The 20,224-nt window shown below is 41.5% G+C and overlaps 1 protein-coding gene across 3 annotated transcripts in view; it reads right to left on the reverse strand.

The window, feature by feature from the left end:
* The window catches only part of PRKAR1B (protein kinase cAMP-dependent type I regulatory subunit beta), a 217,272-nt gene that overhangs the window by 122,609 nt on the left and 74,439 nt on the right, over positions 1-20,224 (reverse strand). For all 3 annotated transcript variants that reach the window (XM_061599943.1, XM_061599942.1, XM_061599940.1), the window contains 2 exons: positions 4,514-4,575; positions 2,849-2,895 (listed from right to left, as the gene is read on the reverse strand). In XM_061599943.1, the coding sequence (XP_061455927.1) occupies positions 2,849-2,895; positions 4,514-4,575 (109 nt within the window). The remainder of the gene's footprint in view (positions 1-2,848; positions 2,896-4,513; positions 4,576-20,224) is intronic.

A 20,224-nucleotide genomic window follows, 5' to 3' on the forward strand; every position in this document is an offset into this window, starting at 1 on the left:
ATAAGGCTATCAGTGGCTACTAGACATGTTGGCTATGCTCTTCTGCCATGGTCAAAACACAACCATCTTTCAAAATTTGCACTACTTTCAATTTTGCAATGCAGTTCTCAGCCAAATCATGTGTACAAAAATGTATATACCAGGGTAAAGAGTACAAAAAAGTGCATACATTAGGGAAATAACATAGAAAAATGCATTATATTACAGGAAAATTGCTTTGCAAAAATGTGTACGTTAGGAGAAATTTGCACGAAAACAGTGACAAATTTTCATGAGGACTTTTTCTTTTAAAAAATTGCAAACTGATGTGGCAATGTAGAGAACAGAAGACTAGAAAAATGAGAAAGAACAAAATGGACATATTCACCCATCCCTACCTGTTGCATCTGTATACAGGCGGGCCTTGCTTATACGGCAGGTTCCGTTCCAGATTGCCACCGTAGAGCAGAAATCGCCGTAAAGCGGAACCCATTGAGTATAATGGGGTGCGTTGTGCGAAAATGCCGCAAAAGCGCAAAAACGGCTTTAAAATGGGGAATTTCCCCTAACTGAAAGCCACCGCATTAGCGGAACGCCGGAATGTGAAGTGCCGGTAAGCGGGGCCCTTCTGTAGATGGAAGAGAGAGTACTGTAAGATTTCTTGGACTGAAGAAATATGACGAGAAGCTGGAAGTCGTGCTGAAGAACAAACTCCACAACAAGGAATGATACATCCAGACCCTCTCTTGCTTCCAAAGTGACTTTTATATGAATTCCATCCCACCTGCCTTTTATTCATTCACTTAAGCTTGATTTTAAGTTTGCTTCTGATGTAGTGAATGCATCCCTAAAGTAAAACAAAATGTCATATAGTGACTTTTTCACAGACGATTCTCTCCCTCCCCAAATGTGGTGATGGATGGTATTTACCACATCAGGAAGTCTAATATTTCAGCTTTTGCCATGTGCTCATAGGCTTAAGAAATATCCACTTAGTTGAAACTGATGTTGTAAAGGAGCCCTTCTCAATCTGGTGCCCTCCAGCTGTTTCAGACTATAACTCCCACCAGCCCCCACCATTCCTTAAAGTTTACTAGGGCTTCTTCAGTGAAAAGATCATTTATTTATATGCTTACATTTATATCTTGTCTTTATTCTGCTGTGGAACCTAAGGCAGCATGTTATTATAAATGTTGTTATTTATTGGATTTATTAGTTGCTTGTTACCCAAAGGTCTTCAAGCAACTTACAACGTTGTTAAAAACCAAAGTAAATATACCATACCATAAAAACAAAATAATAAAACAACAACAAACAAAACAATCACCCCCATACAGCCACAGAAAGGTTTGGCAACACACTGATATAAACATCAAGTCAGTCTATCAAATGCTTAGGAAAAAAGGTAAGTCTCCGCCTAGCGTCGACAAGATGTCAATGAAGGCGCCAGGCGGACCTCACAGGGGAGCATATTCTAGAGATGGGAAGCCACAACTGAAAAGGCCCTCTCCCGTGTCATCACCCTCTGAGTCTTCCTCAGAGGGGGCACCTGGAGAGGGGCCTCAGAAGAAGATCTAAGGGTTTGGATAGGTTCCCAGGCATTCTCCCATCCATGCAATGACCAGACCCAAACCTGCTTAGCTTCAGCAAGGTGGTGGCTTCATGTGCCTTCAGACCATTTTTGTGGCCAACAACCCCCACCAAAACACAGCTTGCCTACTGCTAGCTACATTTTTTTCTTCTGCAATGTGTGGCCACAGGGGAGTGTTGAGTGAGTGTCTGGGGAATGTGCTTTCCAGCGAGGTCCATCTAGCACTTTCACTGACATCTTTTTGGCACCAGGTAAAGACTTTTTCCCAGGCATTGGATAGACTGAGATGATGCTGTTTTGTTATCAGTATGCTGCCAAAGCTTCCTGTGGCTGTTTCAGTAGTGGTGCTGGTGGTTTTATTGTTTTGTTTTTAGATCTATTTATTTTTGTTTTTCACAATATTGCAAATCACTTGGAGACCTTCAGGTAACAAGTGACTAACAAATCAGCATCAGCATCAGCATTGCATATGAATGCAAAGCGTAACAGTCCCTCACCCCCAGGACTCTGCTTGACTGAGTGTGCACTCTGTAACAATCCTCTGCAACATGCAGTAACTCCTCAGCAGACAAGCCAACATGGAAATGGCTCCCTAAAAATTGCAAGTTTGAAAACCACTGTGTTAATAGCTTTTAGTATTAATGTGATCTGTTGGCTTTCCTAGGGATGGATAAATCTGTCACTTTCAGTTTCTCTGTTTTTCAGTTTCCCAATCTTGAAGTCAGTTTGCTCCATTTCCCCATCAGTTTACAAATGCTTTTTTAAAGGTCCACGTGAACATTTGTATGTACTGTCAGGCACTTTTCTTTTAACATATGCATCATTGTATTCAATCTTGCCTAACCATATGCACTTTTTCCAAGCAATTTTCCCTAACAGAATGCATTTTATATCCTATTTTAACTAATATATGCATGATATGCTTGGAGAATTGCATCCCAAAATTGGGAGATATGAGAATTTCAAAGGGCAGCTGCATTTCAGTTTGTGTATTGGTTTGAGAAGTGCAAATGAAACAGGTTCACATTAGAATGCAAGCCCAATGAATTTCTCCCCCCCCCATGCCTAGACTATCTTTAAACTCTGGATGATAAATATAATATCCTCCATTAAGTATCATGTCCTCCTGATCTCTCCTGCATTCAGCTCCAAGGCAAGCCTGGCAGCCTAAAATCTAACCATGTGATCACATCAGAAGAATCCAAATAAAGATAGCTTGATCAAGATCTGAAAGTAAGCAATAAAGTTCTGCAAGGTGAGAGGTTAATTCACACTTACATCCACTTCTCCTTGATCAATCACATAAAAGTTGTCTCCTTCATCTCCTGCAAGGAAACAAACACAAGCTTTTAATGGTTTTCAAAAACCATTTCTAAAATGCATAGAATATACTTCTGCACAGACTCATGGACCTGTACAAGATTTTCCATTTCCAGTGAGTGTTATTTCAAAATAGCCTCCTTGTTTATTCATGATAAACATGATAAACATTCATGATAAACAGGACATTGCTGGAAATTAAAACATTTCTGCATGTTATTTTATTGCCATTTGCCATCTAAGTACACGATATGATGAACTGCCAAACATCTTCATTAGCACATCTTCAATTTTATCTTATTAAGACTTTTTCTGGCCAGGATACTCATGCAACTTTTTCAAGCAGACTAAGGGAAGACTAAGGGCAGTACTACAAGTTACACCTCCACCTTCAAAGCACATCTGCCACTTCTCTTCTACAGTGTGCTTCTGGGAGGGTGCTACTTCCAACAAAGAAGTGGCTGGCTGGATGGCAGGTAGGCAAGACACTAACCCTGCTGTTACCCATCAATCCCACCCCTGCCCCAACTCATCTCCCCACACTTTTCCAACAGCATTCATCCAGCATTGCCGATGGCTGAGGCTGATGGGAGTTATGGTTCAACAACATCTGGAGGCACACCTGTTGGGAAAGGCTGGTCTAGGTTCTAGGACCAGGAATGGGAGACTTTTGGTCCTCAACAAGATACTGGACTAGATGGGCCACTGGCCTGATCCAGCAGGCTCTTCTTATGTTCTGAACACGTTATTGGGCTTTGACTCCCATCAACTCCATCCATTATAGCCAATGGTCAGGGATGATGGCAGCGGTAGTTCAGCAACATCTGGAGGGCAACAAGTTTCCCAGCTCTGGTCTAGACCCATGCTTGTGTAACCTCTATTGATTATTGGTTTGGCCAGTGGATGGGGAAATCTTAAGGAAGGGGCTGTACTTACGAGTGTTAGTTCAGAAAGAGATGGAGAGGAAAGAAGCTGTTAATACCACGCAGCAAGAATTAGACCCTTGTCACCTTGAATTAGGTAATGGTATTTTAATTTATGTGTATAGGCAGGAATGGAAAAGTAAATTCCTTTTAGTGGCTGTATGTATTTGTATCTATCTTATAGTTTATTTGGGGCTTTAAGGGTTTTATCTGTGGGAACCACTGATCTTCCTATCTTGGACTTTTCTGCAAGCAACTCCTGTACTGGTGCCTTGTTGGATGCATGGAACTCTGGGAATTGTGCATATGTGTTATATTCTGTTGGAATATGCTGTATTGTTGTTGCTATTTTTGCTACCTGATTTAAACTTGCAAATTGTTACAAAATTGTAATTGTGTTTGTGTTATTCATTTATACAGTAGCCCCATAGATTCGTACAGTTGCAATGGGAAACAGGTCAGGAACCCCTGATGGGTGGTGGTAAATGGCTCAAGGAGACATTGAGATAAGAGCAACAGCTGTGGGCAGGTCTAGGTTTCCAGTTATCCATTGGAAATCTCACCCTTCCAGCTCCCCGCTTTGTAGAAGCGAAGCAGTGGTTGAGCGCCTTATATTTTCAAGGGAATCAGAACCTGTCCCCCTACATGTGGATATTCAAGTGCATTTCACACCAGATATATGCAGGGTTGGAATGCTTACCCTGTTGTATGACAGTCTCTCCAGCAATGTGTGTGACAGGGAACATGGCATCAAATATGTCACTGCAAAACAAAGAGAAAGAGAGAAGACATATTAGGCATCTTTGTCTGGCTCACTAGACAAAAGCCCTCAATTCCCCATGGTATGTGGATTTCTTATATTCAGCATATAAAGAAGATGAAATGTTGTGAAGGTTGCTTATTTGCAACACTTGTCTTTTTTTAAAAAATCACACACACACACACATATATGCAGTATTCAGAATGAAATGTAACAATGATGAGAGTGCCTAAATAAAAATAGCAAAAGCAAAACAATAAGCTAGACAATTAACATAAGTACTAACACATAAATACATAAAGTTTGAAGTTGAACAAAACAATATTTGAATAATTAGGTAAAAGCTTGGATGAAAATAACAAACACATGATTGTAGGTAATAGAAGGAAGATATTGATTAACCCTTTTGTTTATTTATGTCTGTAAAATAAAAACACTGAGTTAAAAAATGGTAATAAAAACCTTTCCCATGATTAATATAGCAAGCCAGCCCTCTTGATTTTTTCCCCCCAATGGCCTTTAGAGTTGAATTGTGCACCCCTGATGTAGAACACATTCCTGACCATGCCACATGAGTAAGAAGAACAAAGGGATTAAAAAAAAAAAAGATTCACCCAAATAGCTGGGAGGTCAGCAACTAACCTGTGGCAAATTTTCACTCCCGTATATGGAAACTACACATTGCAAAATCCCATTATTAGTTTATTTCCTGCCCAGCAGTTCCAAAATTCACTCAGGCTTGGATCTAGGAAACACCCGGTCATAAAATTAAAACTAAAGCATTATTGTTACTCCTGAAGAGTTATCATTTCATTGGAGAACCTCCATTTGATTAACAGACACACACAAGCGAGATTTGAATAGGGGAGCAGGTAGTAGGCTCAAGGTTGGCCCCTGCTAGGGCAGTTGAGTGACTGAGTTCGGTTATATGCCAACTTTCCACAGCAAGCTGTGTTCTATGTGGCTTACAACAAACATTCCAAATGCAAAGTGTTAGGGGACGGGAGAAGTCAGTGTACAGAAGATAACAATGACTCCAAATAGGCCCAAAACCAACAATTTAACAAACATAAAATAAATTCAATTTTATAAAAGAAATAATCTAGATTTAAACACATAAGTACAAAGCAAAACGCTAACAAACAATAGTGCTCCATGTGCTCATCCTGCTTTTCTCGCAGGAGCTCAGCGGCCTGGCTGAAGTACAGTTCAGAGGCGAGGGGTCCTCTCACCATGCTGGATGGCCTACAGTTGGCTCTCTCTTCTCTCATCCAGAGAAGACCAACAACAGCAAAAAAGGGAGATGTTGGGGAGGGTCATGATTTTAAATCCTCTTCCCAAGCCTCTGGGAAATTCCAGCTGCTAGTGCAGGTGTTACCACAGTTGCTGTGGGGCCGATGCTTCTGCAGAGGTGGCCAAGAAGCCTCTGAAACTGGAGGGCTCCATTGCATCCAGGTCCCATTCCAGATGTGGCCAATAAAGATATGAAAGGTTGAGGCAGATCTTGCTTATAAAACTCTCTAAACCAACCAGAGAGTACAGTGCAATTTCATGGCGGATAAGAGCTATCACTGGCTAATAGTCATGATGACTATAAATCATCTCCGGGATCAGATGCAATATGCCTCTAAATGCTGGGAACATGAGTGGGAGAGGACTGTTGCATTCCTGCCCTGCTTGTGGGCCACCCACAGGTGTCTAGTTAGCCACTGTGTCTTTATTTCCTTTCTATATGGGGCTAATGAAATAAGGAACCCTTGAGATGCGCACATGCTCAAAGGCACCATGATCCTTATTTCAAAATGCCTCTCTGAGCCACTATGTGCCTTTTAACACCTGAGATGTATCTTTTAAGGACCCGCCCTACTCGTGTGAATGTATTTTACATTTTTGTAACCCTCATTGAGACTAATGATATATTATAATAATAATCAGTCGCAGTCGCAGTCGCAGTCGCAGTCGTTATGTCCCATCTGCCCTAAATTTTAAAAGAAGTATTATATCACTTTAAGCAGTCATGGCTTCCCCCAAAGAACGAGTAGCAGGAGTGGATGGCATCCAACGAAGCGGGGGGGGGGGGAACCAGGATGCCAGAAGGAAAAAACGTAGATGATGAAGTTCCAAATGGATTTATTAAAAATAGTAAAGAAAATATGCCCAACGAGTTTTGGCCAAACAAATCTCGGCCTTCGTCAGGGTCGAATGTAGAATCTGTAAAGTTTTTTTTCTCCTCCTCCTTCCCCCAAAGAAGCCTGGGATGTGTAATTTGTCAAGGGTGTTGACAGTCATTAGGAGGCCTGTCTTCCCCTCATAAAGCTACAATTCCAGGGCTCCCTGGGAAGGGAGATTGACTGTTCAACACTCTGGGAATCCTCCTAACAACTCTCAGCACCCTTGACAAACTGCACTTCCCAAGATTTGGGGGAGACGCCATGACTTGTTTACAGTGGTGTGATACTGCTTTAAACGTTTAGTGCAGATGGGCCTTGTCAGACCTCAGGGGTCTCCTTAAAAAAATCAATGCAGATCCAGCTACTCTGAGAGAAGGCCAATTCTACCATTAAATGTGAAATGGCCACTTCATGCAGATGATGTTGGGCATCATGAAAAGGCACCAAACTGTTAGTACTGAATTTATTATTGTTACATTTTCACTGCCAGGGAAGGAAAAAAGGGCTTCAGAGATTTCTGCCTCAGGTGACAAAATAACTTGACCAGCTTAGGGTGTCATGCACCTTGGCTTGGGAGCATAGGAGGGGCGCCATTTGCTACTTCACTTCAGACAGAAGGATGTCTTGGGCAGGCCCTGGCCTGGAGTCTGCCCAAACCTATCCCAGAATCTTCTACAATGGGCAAGGTTTCCTTGGCAGAAATGCTGGACTTCCTCTGCTGAGACAACCTTATGTAAATAAAATTTCCTGAAAGTCTGAAAACCACTATGTAAGGAAAGCATTGGCCTAGGAGCATATAGATCCACTACTGAGCTTTGGCTCATTGTGAAGGAATTGTGTATATATCTGAGAGAGCAATGTCCTTGTTCATTCATTCATTCATTCATTTTTTACACATTAGATTTATATCCCGCCCTTCCTCCCATAATATGCATGCCGTATTTAGCTCATGACTAGGGAGGGGGGAAATGCCGGTCACAAATTCATAATTTCAAAACCATTACAATCTGTAGATTATGGCTTGACAGAACAGACAGGTGTTCTGCATTTTCCTTGCTCTGCTAAACTTTTATTACCCAAGACAAAAGACATGCCTCCAGGCACTCAACACCCGTATCTTAGCCCACAACAAGAGCACCTCACATAAGATGAGAGGGGAGGAGGAATTGGGAGTTTATGCCACACATTTATTTGTTCTGTTACTTATCTTGAGTTAACTCAGCAGAGTTACTATACACAGTTTGGAAGGTGGCTGTATATTAAATGTTGTACGAGTACCCTTCCCTGTGGCTCCAATCACATGGAACCTTTTCTTACGGAAAACGAGAAAGCTTAGTTAATTATGGGAAATATATACTTGAACAGAAAAGAGCTCTTAGTTCTAGCTAACTAAGTTGGAGACGCAAGGAGCCACACTTGCTCCTTTTATCACACCAGACATTTATTCCACTATTATTCCACTTTCAACAGTCAAGGCTTCCCTTAAAGAATCCTGGATAGTTTGTGAAGGTTGCTGAAAGCTGTTAGAAGGCTCCTGTTCCCCTCACATAGCTACAGTTCTCAAGAGTTTTCTGGAAAGAGGAAGTGACTGTTAAACCACTATGGCAAATTGTAGCTCTGTGAAGAGAATTGGGGTCTCCTAACAACTCTCAGCACCCTTCACAAACTATACTTCCCATTATTCTTCGGGGGAAGCCATGACTGTTTAAAGTGGAATAATAGTGGAATAAATGTCTGCTGTGAATCTGGCCTAAGAAGACAGACGTTCCCACCTCTATCTACACTTTCCCCATGCAAAAGCTATGTAGCTTCAGTTTCCTGTGTAGCTTGGAAGAATTTGGTGACATGCCTTTGAGCATATGGTGAGTGATGGCAATGCCTGCAATCAGGGCTGCATCTCCAAAGATGAAGAATTACATTTTTGTACATTTGTTGGTGTTCTTACTTTGCTTCTTTCCTGTGTTACTACTGTTTCTACAAAAAATCTAACCTAGAAAATTATATTTCATTCATTGTCCATCTGTGTCAAATTTATTTTTATTAATTTCAAAGCCTTTTTATTGGTCAATATCATATGATGGTGAAGACAGCCTTTTGTGTTTCATACTGAGACTATATTCTATTTTGGGTGCAGTAATAGTTGAATCTGAAACTGCAGCTTTGTTGTAAAATTAGACTGATTACAATACGTTGCTACTTAAGCAATGAATCTAGCTGTTGGAAAAACAAACTTGGACTGCCCAAGATGCATGTTTTCAGCCTGCTATGCTTAAACCACTCCACTTAAGGAAGGAAGGGCATGGTCAACTAAAAACATAGAGTACACCTAGAAATTTGCTAGAATGTATTTCACCTCCCACTGTTCTATCTTGTGCAAACTGAGACACTCCTCATGCCCACTGGAGACTATTCTGACAGAAAAAAAGTCTAACAGGGGTCTAGATTTTTTTATTGTGTTTCAGACTTTGAACTCTGGATTTTCTCTGAGTGGTTTGTGTATTGCCACGAAAACTGAGAGGGTCATTAAACAAGCATTTCTGAGTTCAGGACTATATGCTTTGTAAGATTTTGTTTTGAAAAGAGTTTATGGGAAGCAGCAGAATGGCATGGGAGGTAGTTTCAATTTAACGTGGCAGAATGTGAAAAATCCGTGCTGGCTATAGTATACAGCCACTCTTGTGGCTGTATAATAATCAGTATATGTTAGGAGGCTCTTACTCCTCTCATAGAGCTACATTTATCAGAGTGGTTTAACCATCAGTCCCTCTTCCCAGGGAACTCTGGGAATTGTAGCTCAATATGACAAATAGGGGTCTCTTAACTCTCAGCGCCCTTCACAAACTATACTTCCCAGGATTCTCGGGGGGGGAAGCAACTTTGGAATTCCCTGCCTGATGGGAATTTAGTCAGCATGACACTTCTAATAGTGCAAATTACACAGGGTTCTAAATAGAATCCATTCCATAGGGTTCTAAATTGCACAGGGACCCTACATGAGTTTAGGAGGCCCACTCTAGACAGTTGACCTTCAGCTTATGGAGCGTTGTAAAGATGAGGACAGTAGCACACTGGGGGTGGGGCTTACCAGCACCCCTCCCCACTTACAAGATTGCTATTGTTCAAGTGAACTGAATGCACAACAGGGCTATAAACTCATGTCAATTTCTCCAATAGGGCATGCGAGGTAAATGGGGCAACCAATACATTGCTACTATTTTTTTCAAGAAAAGCATACATTGGTTTGTCCTTCTGAAGATTGGCTGTTTCAGCTTTTTAATAATGACCACAGGAAAACAAATAAAGTTACTGGATTTGTAATGGCATCAAAAAAATGGATGGATTTTATTAGGGAGAATGTAAGCATTAGAGATGTTGGACAAATCTGATTTTTATTTTTTACTTTCTTGTTTTATATTTTTAGGTGTCCTGTTTTTAAAAAAAATTCTTGGAGTTTTGAAATGACAGATGGTAATCAATAAAAAACTCAACCTTTCTTTAACAGTAGACTAAACAGTAGGAATGAACAGCACAACTCTTTCTCTCTGAAGACTTTTGAGACAGAGATCAATCAATTAAGAAGCTGGGAGAGGTCACATAGTCCTCATGGATCAGTCTAAATTTGGAAATGGAAATATGTGGCCCTCCAGATGTTGACTACAACTCATAGCGACACAGGAAGCTGCCTAATACTGAGTCAGATCATTGGTCTATCTAGCTCAGAATTGTCTACTGACTGGCAGTGATTCTCCAGGGTTTCAGGGAGGAGGGTCTCCCAGTGCTACCTGGAGATGCCAGGGATTGAATCTGGGACCTTCTGCATCTCTAACACTGAGCTACAGCCCTTCCTCATGATCTATTGGCCAAGCTGGCTGGGGCTAATGGGCGATGAGTCCAACAACATCTGGAGAGCCACAGGTTCACATCTCTGATTTAAATTCATGATGTGAACTCTGAATACCAATTGCTGGGGATCTCGTGAGGGCAAAGCATGTTCTGCTTGTGGGCTTCTCACAGCCATCTACTCGGCCAATGTGAGAGCAAAATGTTGGGCTAGATAAGTTTTTTATTTGATCCAACAAGACTCTTCTTATGTTCTCTCCCATATGCAGATCTCGGGACCCAACAGGCTGCCCATCCTCTGGTATCACTGAATGGCAATCCTCTGTTGGTACAAGACTGCAATCCATTCTACCTGGCTTTCCACTGCAGTCAGTAAACATTCTGAAACTCCTTGCAAAAGGGAGGGAGGGAGGAAGGTTATGCATAGGAATTACTGTACACTTGCTTGATACCATGATCTACCACAATAAATCAAATTGTCAGCAAAAAAGAAGTTACAAGTATGCAATGTAAAGGTTCGTGTTAACTAGATGAGCAAAAAAAGATGAAGAATTTGTTCAGACATGAACATTTTATCTAATGGATAATGAAAAAAATATCACCAGCTGCCTTCTCTAGGAAAATCAAATTTTACAAGATATTATTGAAGGCTGTAGATATCAAATACTCACTGCAGGTTTTAACATGCAGAGAGCCCTGAAAGCTACTGAAGTTTATCTAAAGTTATAAACACCCTCTTTGTCTTGCAAAGAGGACAGGAAAACTCAGTGTACAGCTAGTGTGTAATGCTGGTATATTAGCTCACCTGAGATATATTTTCACCCAATGTAAAAAAATTGCTGTAATTCTGATCAGGTAGCAGTTTTCAAACCAGTGAAACGCAGTGGTGGCTGCAGCCCATTAAGATCAACTGTGGGTGGAGCTAGAGCCAATGACAGGCAGAGCCACACCCTTGCAGAAGGCAGACAGGTTGCCAGGCCCAGTCTCCAAGCGGTCTTCTGTATCTTTAAAAGTTGTGCAGGGGGAAGGGAGAATTCCACCTTGTGGTTTTTCTCATTACGGTGTTGCAAGAACACCTGCACTTGGCTGACTTTCTCTTCTCCTAAAGATACAGGATCAGTCTCAGGGCCTGAACCTGGCAACCCTAGTCTGCATAGGGCCTATGTATAATATTGATTTGGGATTCACACACACACACACACATACAGGCCAGTATTGTAGGAGATGGGGTGAAAGAGATGAAATAAATTGGCAGCAATTCCAAAAAGTTCCTCTGCCCTTTTCCTGAGTAAGGCTGCAATCCAATACACATCTACTCAGAAGTAAGCTCCATTGGGTTCAATGGAACTTACTCCCAGGTAAATATGTATTGGATTCCAGCCTAATACTTTTAAAATCTTAGTATCACTTCTTACTAGGAAGCCCCAGCCATTCTGGGCCTCTCAGGTGTTTGCCTACACTCGGCTAAGTAAATATTCCTGATGCTCCCTTTCAAAAGCTTCCTGCAAGTCTTTTCTGCTGTACACTTCAAAGTAGGAAATGCTCCTCCTTGTGTTTGTCTGGAATAAACTGGCTGTCCGTGATGCCTTCAACTGATCACAATCAGCTCTAAGCAAACACCCCATGCGCCCTTTGCAACAAGGAGGACAATGAACAGTGCCACTCTCCAAACCACTCAATCCTGGGCATTTGTACACAGAGTTGCCTTACTCCTACACGCTTGTTGCTGAGCACCAGTATACACATGAACATACATAGATTTGTGCATATCAACACAATATATTTAAAGCACATTAATGAACAGATTCCCCCCCCCCTGAATCCTGGGGACTGTTGTTTACTCCTCACAGAGCTACCATTCCAAGCACCCTTAACAAACTACAGTTCCCAGATTTCTTTGGGGGAAGCTGTGTGCTTTAAATCTGTGTTAAATGTATGGTGTAGATGGGACCTTAGTTTCTCTAAACATGATTACTAGATTCCATTTATAGCAACTCCATGGCAATATTTAGATTCTATCAGACTTCCCCAACCTGCTGTGTCCAGATGTTGCTGGGCTCCAACTCCCATCATTCCTGACCGTTAGCCATGCTAAACATCTGGAGGGGACCAGGATAGGGAAAGGGTGGTTGTATTTAAATGCATACTGTATTGCATTGTTAGGTAGATAGCATTTGTGGCTCCATTCTAGCAGAAGTTTTTAAGCTGCCAGAGTCAACCCTACCTGGAAACTGTGTGAGGCAGCAAGCAAAGATTTGGGACGAGGTTTGAAATTGTCAAGCAAGAAATGGAATGTATCGGCATTACAATACTTGGTGTGAGTGAATTAAAATGGACGGGAATGGGACACTTTCAATCAGGCGACTACAAAATATTTTATGCAGGAAATGCGAAATTAAGAAGAAACGGGGTTGCTTTAATAGTGAGAAGTGACGTAGCAAAAGCAAAAGCCATAATGTCTGTGCAAGTTATATCAGTGAGATTTAACGGGAAACCTATTAACATAACCATCATCCAAATCTATGCTCCAACAGCAAACGCAGAAAAGGAGGAATTAGAAACATTTTACGCAGAAGTACAGGGAGAAATTGATCACACACCAAAACAAGATGTGCTGATCATCATGGGGGACTGGAATGCAAAAAGAGGGAACACAGAAGAACTAGAAATTGTGGGGAAATGGGGCTTAGGAGATAGAAATGAAGCAGGAGAAAGACTCATTGAATTCTGTGAAGTCAATAATTTGTTTCTTACAAATACATTTTTGAGCAACCAAAAAGACAACTCTACATGTGGATATCACCAAATGGTTAATATAGGAATCAAATTGATTATATAATTGGTAGCAGAAGATGGGGAAGTTCCATACTTTCTGAGAAAACAAGATCAGGAGCACACTGCAGTACAGATCATTAACTGGTAATCAGGGTAAAACTAAAGAAGAAGAACAAAGCAATCATAATGCCAAAATACAATTTAAATAACATCCCAGAAGAATATAAAGATCAAATGAGGAAGAGATGTGAGGCTTTAAACTTAGTTGACAGAGAACCAGAAGAACTATGGAGTGAAGTCAGAGACATTATCAGGGAAGAATCCAAAAAGACAATACCTCTAGTTAAAAAGAGAGAAAAACCTCAATGCATGACTGAAGAAACTCTTAAAATGGTTAAAGAGGGAAGGAAAGCAAAAGCAAAAGGAGATAGAAACACTGTTAGAACCCTAAATGCAACATACAGCGACTAGTACGTAGGGACAAAGAGAACTATTACAATAGTTATTGCATAGAAATAGAAGAGGACAACAAAAAGGGTAGAACAAGAGCCCTATTCCAAAAGATTAGAGAAATGAAAGGGAAATTTAAACCAAGAGTAGGGATGTTGAATAATCAACTAGCAGAGGTCCTCAAATGCCAAGATGTATCACTGAACATTGAAGTCAGGATAATTCAGACCATGTTATTCCCTATCTCTACGTATGGATGTGAAAGTTGGACAGTGAAAAAAGCAGATAAGAGAAAAATCAACTCATTTGAAATGTGGTGCTGGAGGAGAGCTTTGCACATACCATGAACTGCGAAAATGACAAATAATTGGGTGTTAGAACAAATTAAACCAGAACTATCATTAGAAGCTAAAATTATGAAACTGAGGTTATCATACTTTGGACACATCATGAGAAGACATGATTCACTAGAAAAGACAATAATGCTGGGAAAAACAGAAGGGAGTAGAAAAAGAGGAAGACCAAACAAGAAATGGATTGATTCCATAAAGGAAGCCACAGATCCAACAGGGTTAGCAGGACATGTCTAACTACTAGGAGCCTGGACTAGCACATTCAAAGTTCATGGCTTCCCCCAAAGAATCCTGAGAACTGTAGTTTGTTAAGGGTGCTTGGAGTTGTAACTCTATGAGAGGTAAAATACAGTTTCTAGGATTCTTTGGGGGAAGTTGTGTGCTTTAAATGTATGGTGTATAAGGGATCCAGTCAACATAGTAGCATCTTCTGTCTGTTGCCCTTCTTTCAGCTCCCCGCTCCTGCCAACGGCCATCTCCCAGCTTCTCCTCCACACTCCCCAGCCCAAGGTTTGGGTATGGCCACTCACAGCCCCAATCAGGCCCAGATGCTGTCATTCAGACTGAATGCCAGCAACGTAAGTTATGCTTTGTACTAGGTTCAATTAAAGCCTTATAATATAGTATCAAATTACTTATAATATAGTCTTACTTTCCCCTTAAGAAATGTCAGGTACGAATGAGCCCAATTTATTCATTAGCCTCAATTCTCTAGTGTGTGTGTGTTGTATTTGTATGTCCCCCAGCACTAAGTTACATATATGAATACCTGATGGAGCTGAGAAATATATGCAGACACCACTAAGCACATGTTTTCCCTGTAGTGTCTTGCAGCACTCATCATCCCTGTTGCGGCACTTTGGCTGCATTCAAAACATACATATAAAGCATGTTTTCTCTCCCAAAAATCCTAAGAACTATAGTTTACCCTCAGTGAGCTATAATTCCCAGCACCCTGTAACAAACTACAGTTCCCAAGATTCTTTAAGGGGGCTGTGTGCTTTAATTATATGCTGTATACACAGCCTCGGGGGGGGAACCCTTGTCTTACTTTTACAACATCATCTTGAAACCCATTTCCCTCCCCCCTCTTTTTCAGATGGCAAACCAAGTGAACGTTTTGTCATTTTAATTGGTGGCAGTTATAAAACACCTACATTGAATGTAACATCTCCTTTTTTCAGAGATTCAATACACAGGAGTCAGCTGAGACAGATATATATTTGACTACCAGATTTCACTGCTTTAGAGAAAGCTACCACCACCACCACTTTTTGTTTTCAAACCAATAAAATGGCTGAACAGCTTTGCCAAGAGACTTGCCCGCCTGCCAGAAATTTAATGGCTGGAGCAAAATTTCAACTGCACAATGAGCTGCCAGAACAGAAGGATGGAAAGCCAGGGGGGAAATGTCTGTGCTCAGTATTTTCTTTATAACATTCTTAGTTCTAGAAGATGTGTCTTTGAAAAACAAAAATAAATTGAATTATAGCAATCTTGGATACACTTTGCACATGTCTGGAGGCAGCTCTGACAGATTGTCACCTGATTAAAGAAATCTAAAACTGCAGTCCTAAACACACCTATTAGGAAATTAGCCTCACTGAACACTGTGGGAATTACTTCTGAAGGCCAAACTACTCTGCTTTGGGGAGTAGCAAGGCTTAATCAAGGTGTAGGAGCAGGTGAGGTTCAGGCTACAGGTGAGGTAGGGCTGGTTGCAGGCTGTAGCCTGGGAAACAAAGCTCTGAAATTGTGCCAGCAAGAAACAAACTGAAACTGAGCCCTTATATAGTAACAGCAGCAGGTGCAGCCCCCTGGTCAGCCCGAACTGTGCTGCAAGATGCTGTTTGACTTAAAGGGGTGGAGTGGGGGAGGCTCAGGTTTTCCAGGGTCTTGTACAGCAGCGGGTGAGAATGGCAGCCCACATCATTGGGCTGGGAACAGGGCACCGGCCCCACAGGCACATCTGGCTGGCCCAGCTTGTCCTTCACCTTCAGGTTCAGAGTCCTCGCCTCCATCAGCTGACGAAGAAAGATCAGACTCCTGGTCCCTGATACCAGCTACTCGTTACACTAGCCATATAAGCTGCGCCTTTACGTCGAGGGTTGTCTGATCCAGATCAGGACCCTAAGGTTGTACCCAAATAAGTCCTACTCAGAGTAGGCCTATTCAAATTACTGAACCTAAGATAGTCATGTCCATTAAAATTTCAGTGGGCCAACTCTGAGTAAGACTAACATTGGATACAATCCCTGATGTTAAAGCATAGAGAATTTAACCCTTTACCACCACCACCACCACCATTCACTGTGGTCCCGATCCATATAGGGGACCTCATGCCTGCATTTCATTCGGAGGGCCAGATTTGGAGTCCCCCCGCCGCCCTAGAGTCACTAGTTACAGACACCCACCTGCAAGACAAAATGTACATCATTTAGCTCAGTCTCTCTCAGCCATTCTCTCAGCAAATGAAAATGCAAATAATGAAACGCAGAATAGATGAGTGTGTCAAAAAGTTTTACTAGCATGAATAAGCACCTGCTACTTTACACTGCAGATAATTCATATACTATGATTTTGTTGGGTTATAAATATCAAGCTAGCAAACACAATGCTATTTTAATCCATCTGCCTCTATATCACACTTTTAAAATATATATATATCTGGAATAGCATGAGGGATAATGACAACTATTTCTCAATTCTAGACTGATATCCCATTTTTATCTTTTCAGAGGGAACTGTCAGGTTTTCAAAGCATATTTAATGTAATATTGCCTTTTAATAAAAGCAGAATTGCTACCTTTCCTATGCCTTAGCAATAGGGTGGGTTACAATCTGATATGCTATAAGGCAGCAATTCCCTAACTTCCCCACCCCATGAACCACTTGAAAATTGATGATGGTCTTGGCAGACCACTTCATGATTTTTTTGCCTCTTGTAGCAACTGTAACACATCACAGACCACTTGAATGGAGTTTGTGGACCACAGGTCATCCACAGACCCATTCGTCTAATTGTTTTTTAAAACCATCCAAGTTGATGGCCATCACTATTTCTTGTGGAAGTGAATTCGATAGTTTAGCTATGTACTGTGTCAAAAAGTACTTTCTTTTGTCTGTCCTGAATCTCCCAATATTCATCTTCATTGGATGTTCCAGAGTTTTCATGTTATGAGAGAAGGAAAGAAATCACCCATGGCTATTGGTCATGCTTGCTAGGGTTGATGGGAGTTGTAGTTAAGCAACATCTGGAGAGCCAAAAGTTCCCCACACCTGCTGTATGCCAACTACCGCCAGTACACCTTTACTGGGCAAGGTAACAGGGAAGGTGGCAATGGTTCAGCTGCAGAAACGTTTGAATGCATCTGCTTATTTTGACCCATTCCAGACTGGGTTCAGATCTCATTTTGGGAAAGAATCAGCCAGTGAATAACTTGGGACCAGGATGCCTAGCAGACCACCTGCTGCAGTACAGGCCGTGCAGATCTTTAAGATCTTCCAAGGAGACCTTGTTGGTCATTCCACTTGGTGGCATCTGCTGGAATGCCCTCACTTGAGTAGTTCATGAGGCAGAGACAGTAAGGATCTTTAAATACTTAAAAAGTTATATGTTTACCCATGCTTCCCTGGACTCTTGACTCTTTAATTTTTGATTCTGTACTATAATTTTAGCTTAGATTTGATATATATTTAACTGTTAATTTTATTCATTTTGTCTTTTTATAAACTTGTTTTTAATGTTAATTTTTAGTGACAATTTTAATGTATATTTTCTGTTCTTTGTAAACTAATTAGAGGTTTTATTAGTTTAGCAGTATATAAAATGTTAAATAAAATAAAATTTAAAAATCTACTGCTCAGTTTTATTTGTGATATATGCCTGTGTTTTGTTTTTATCTAGTTTTTAGGAAATATTAATGACTGTTATATTTTTATTGTTTTTATGTAAACTGCTTAGAGATTATTATAGAATTTTTAAAAATAAATAAATAAAACTCCATCTCCCATAATGCTTGACTACTGTTGGCTGGAGCTGCTGATGGAAGTTCCAAAAACCTCTGAAGGATACTATGTTGGGTATCTCCGCTATAAGACAGAGCACTTGTTAACACCATTGGGATGATGAAGAAAACTTTCTTTCCTAAATACTCCCCGCCCACCCCCCAAAAAAACCCTCAAAGCCCAGCATGCTGCTTTAGAAGGAAGAGAAAGGGAAAGTAAATATCCTTAACAGCAGCAAACAAAGGGTTACCTTTGCTGAACTGCCAGGAAAGACACCTTCCACACAACCATGGTTGGAGCTTAGAGAATGAATGAGGGGAAGCAGGGGAGTGAGAAGGGAAGAAACTAGCAAATATCCAGTTATGGTGCCAACTGCCAAAGGATGACATGGTTGAGCTAACAAGGAAGCAGACAGCACAGTAGAATAAAGGCATCCTTCCTTGCATCTCCATATCCCCTTTGTAGCAGCAGCAGCAGCATTTTTATAGCAATTTATAGGCGAAACTATCTACTCTGCATTTCCTGAAATAATACCAAACTGAAACACAACCACCCTTCAAAATTTCCACTTCTCCAAATTTTGCCATGCAGTTCTCCAGGAAAGTAATGTGTACAAAAATGCACGTGCTAAGGTAAAGCGTGCATAAAAATTGTATGTATTAGTGAAAATAGCATACAAAAATGCATTATGTAAGGGAAAACTGCACTGCAAAAAAGCCCGTGTACATTAGGAGAAAATCACACAAAAATATTTCTGGATTTTCATGAGGACTTTTTTTTAAAAAAAATTGCAAATTGATGTGGAAATATGAAGAGCTGAACATAAGAGTAGGAAAAAAGAGAAACTGACAGAAACCAAAATTGAGATACTCGCCCATCTCCATCTCTCCTGTACTCTCGGATAGTATGCTAACAGACAGGCAGATCTTCAGTTGTCTTCACCATCTGCCTCTTCAGTCTCTTTCACCCAATCCCCACTTCCCTCACCAACAGGGGCACTGTTAGGAGGCAGCAGCTCAGGGTCTTTTGGACAAGGATCTCCTGCCCCTTTCTTTCTCTCTCTAAGAACCTAAGAAGCTCCTGCTGGATCAGGCAAATGGCCAGTCTAGTCCAGCATCCTGTTCTCACAGTGATCAACCAGAAGCCTCTCTTTTTCTCCACACACACAGAGAGAGAGAGAGAGGGAGAGGGAGAGGGAGAGAGAGAGGTGGCTGGTGTCCATTGTTACTAGTGGGGTGGAAGGCAGGGAGGCCAACAGTAGGGGCAGCCAGAGACAATGACAGGCAGATCCAACTCATTCTAGTTTTGCCCCCATCCATCTCCCTCTCGAGTTCTACAAGCAGCAACACTGAAACGGAGGAGGAGGAGACGCAGCCAGGCGTGGTTGTAAATAAGAAGGCAGTCAGGTGGGGGCAGACTTTCACCCCTCTACATCTCTTTGACTTTTCTAGCTGGCAGATTACAGTAGGGCTCTGCTTTGCAGCGCTCCGCTTTGCAGCGTTCCACCGATATAGCGGTTGTCAGTTGCAGAAAGGCCCCGCTCCTACGGCGCTTGTTCCACTTTTATGGCATTTTTTGGGTTTCGGGCACCATTTTAGACAATGTTAGTCAATGTGTTCCGCTTTGCGGCAGATTGCACTTTACAGCAGCAGTCTGGAAAGGAACCTGCCGTATAAGCGGGGCCCTACTTTACTGGATCTATTTGGCTGGGGGAAGGGTTCCCCAAATGGACTCATCCTGTCCTTTTAACTTCGTACCTCGTTCATATCTCTACCACCACATTAAACCCCTGCCAGTACTGCCTCTCAGCCTCAGAGGAAGGCAAACCCCCTATGAATACTGCTTACCATGAAAACCCTATTCGTAGGGTCGCCATAAGTCGGAACCGACTTGAAGGCAGACCATTTACATTTCCTTTCCCTAAAAGGCACCCCCCTCAAAAAAAAATCTGAGTTCAATTAGCCACTGACAGGTAGTTGGGTAAGAGTGCTGGACCAGTAGCAGGGAGACCCAGGTTCAAATCCCCACTCAGCCATGATCTTCACTGGTGTCGC

This window comes from Rhineura floridana, chromosome 17, assembly GCF_030035675.1.
Source record: "Rhineura floridana isolate rRhiFlo1 chromosome 17, rRhiFlo1.hap2, whole genome shotgun sequence".
In the NCBI taxonomy this organism is placed as follows: Eukaryota; Metazoa; Chordata; class Lepidosauria; order Squamata; family Rhineuridae; genus Rhineura; species Rhineura floridana.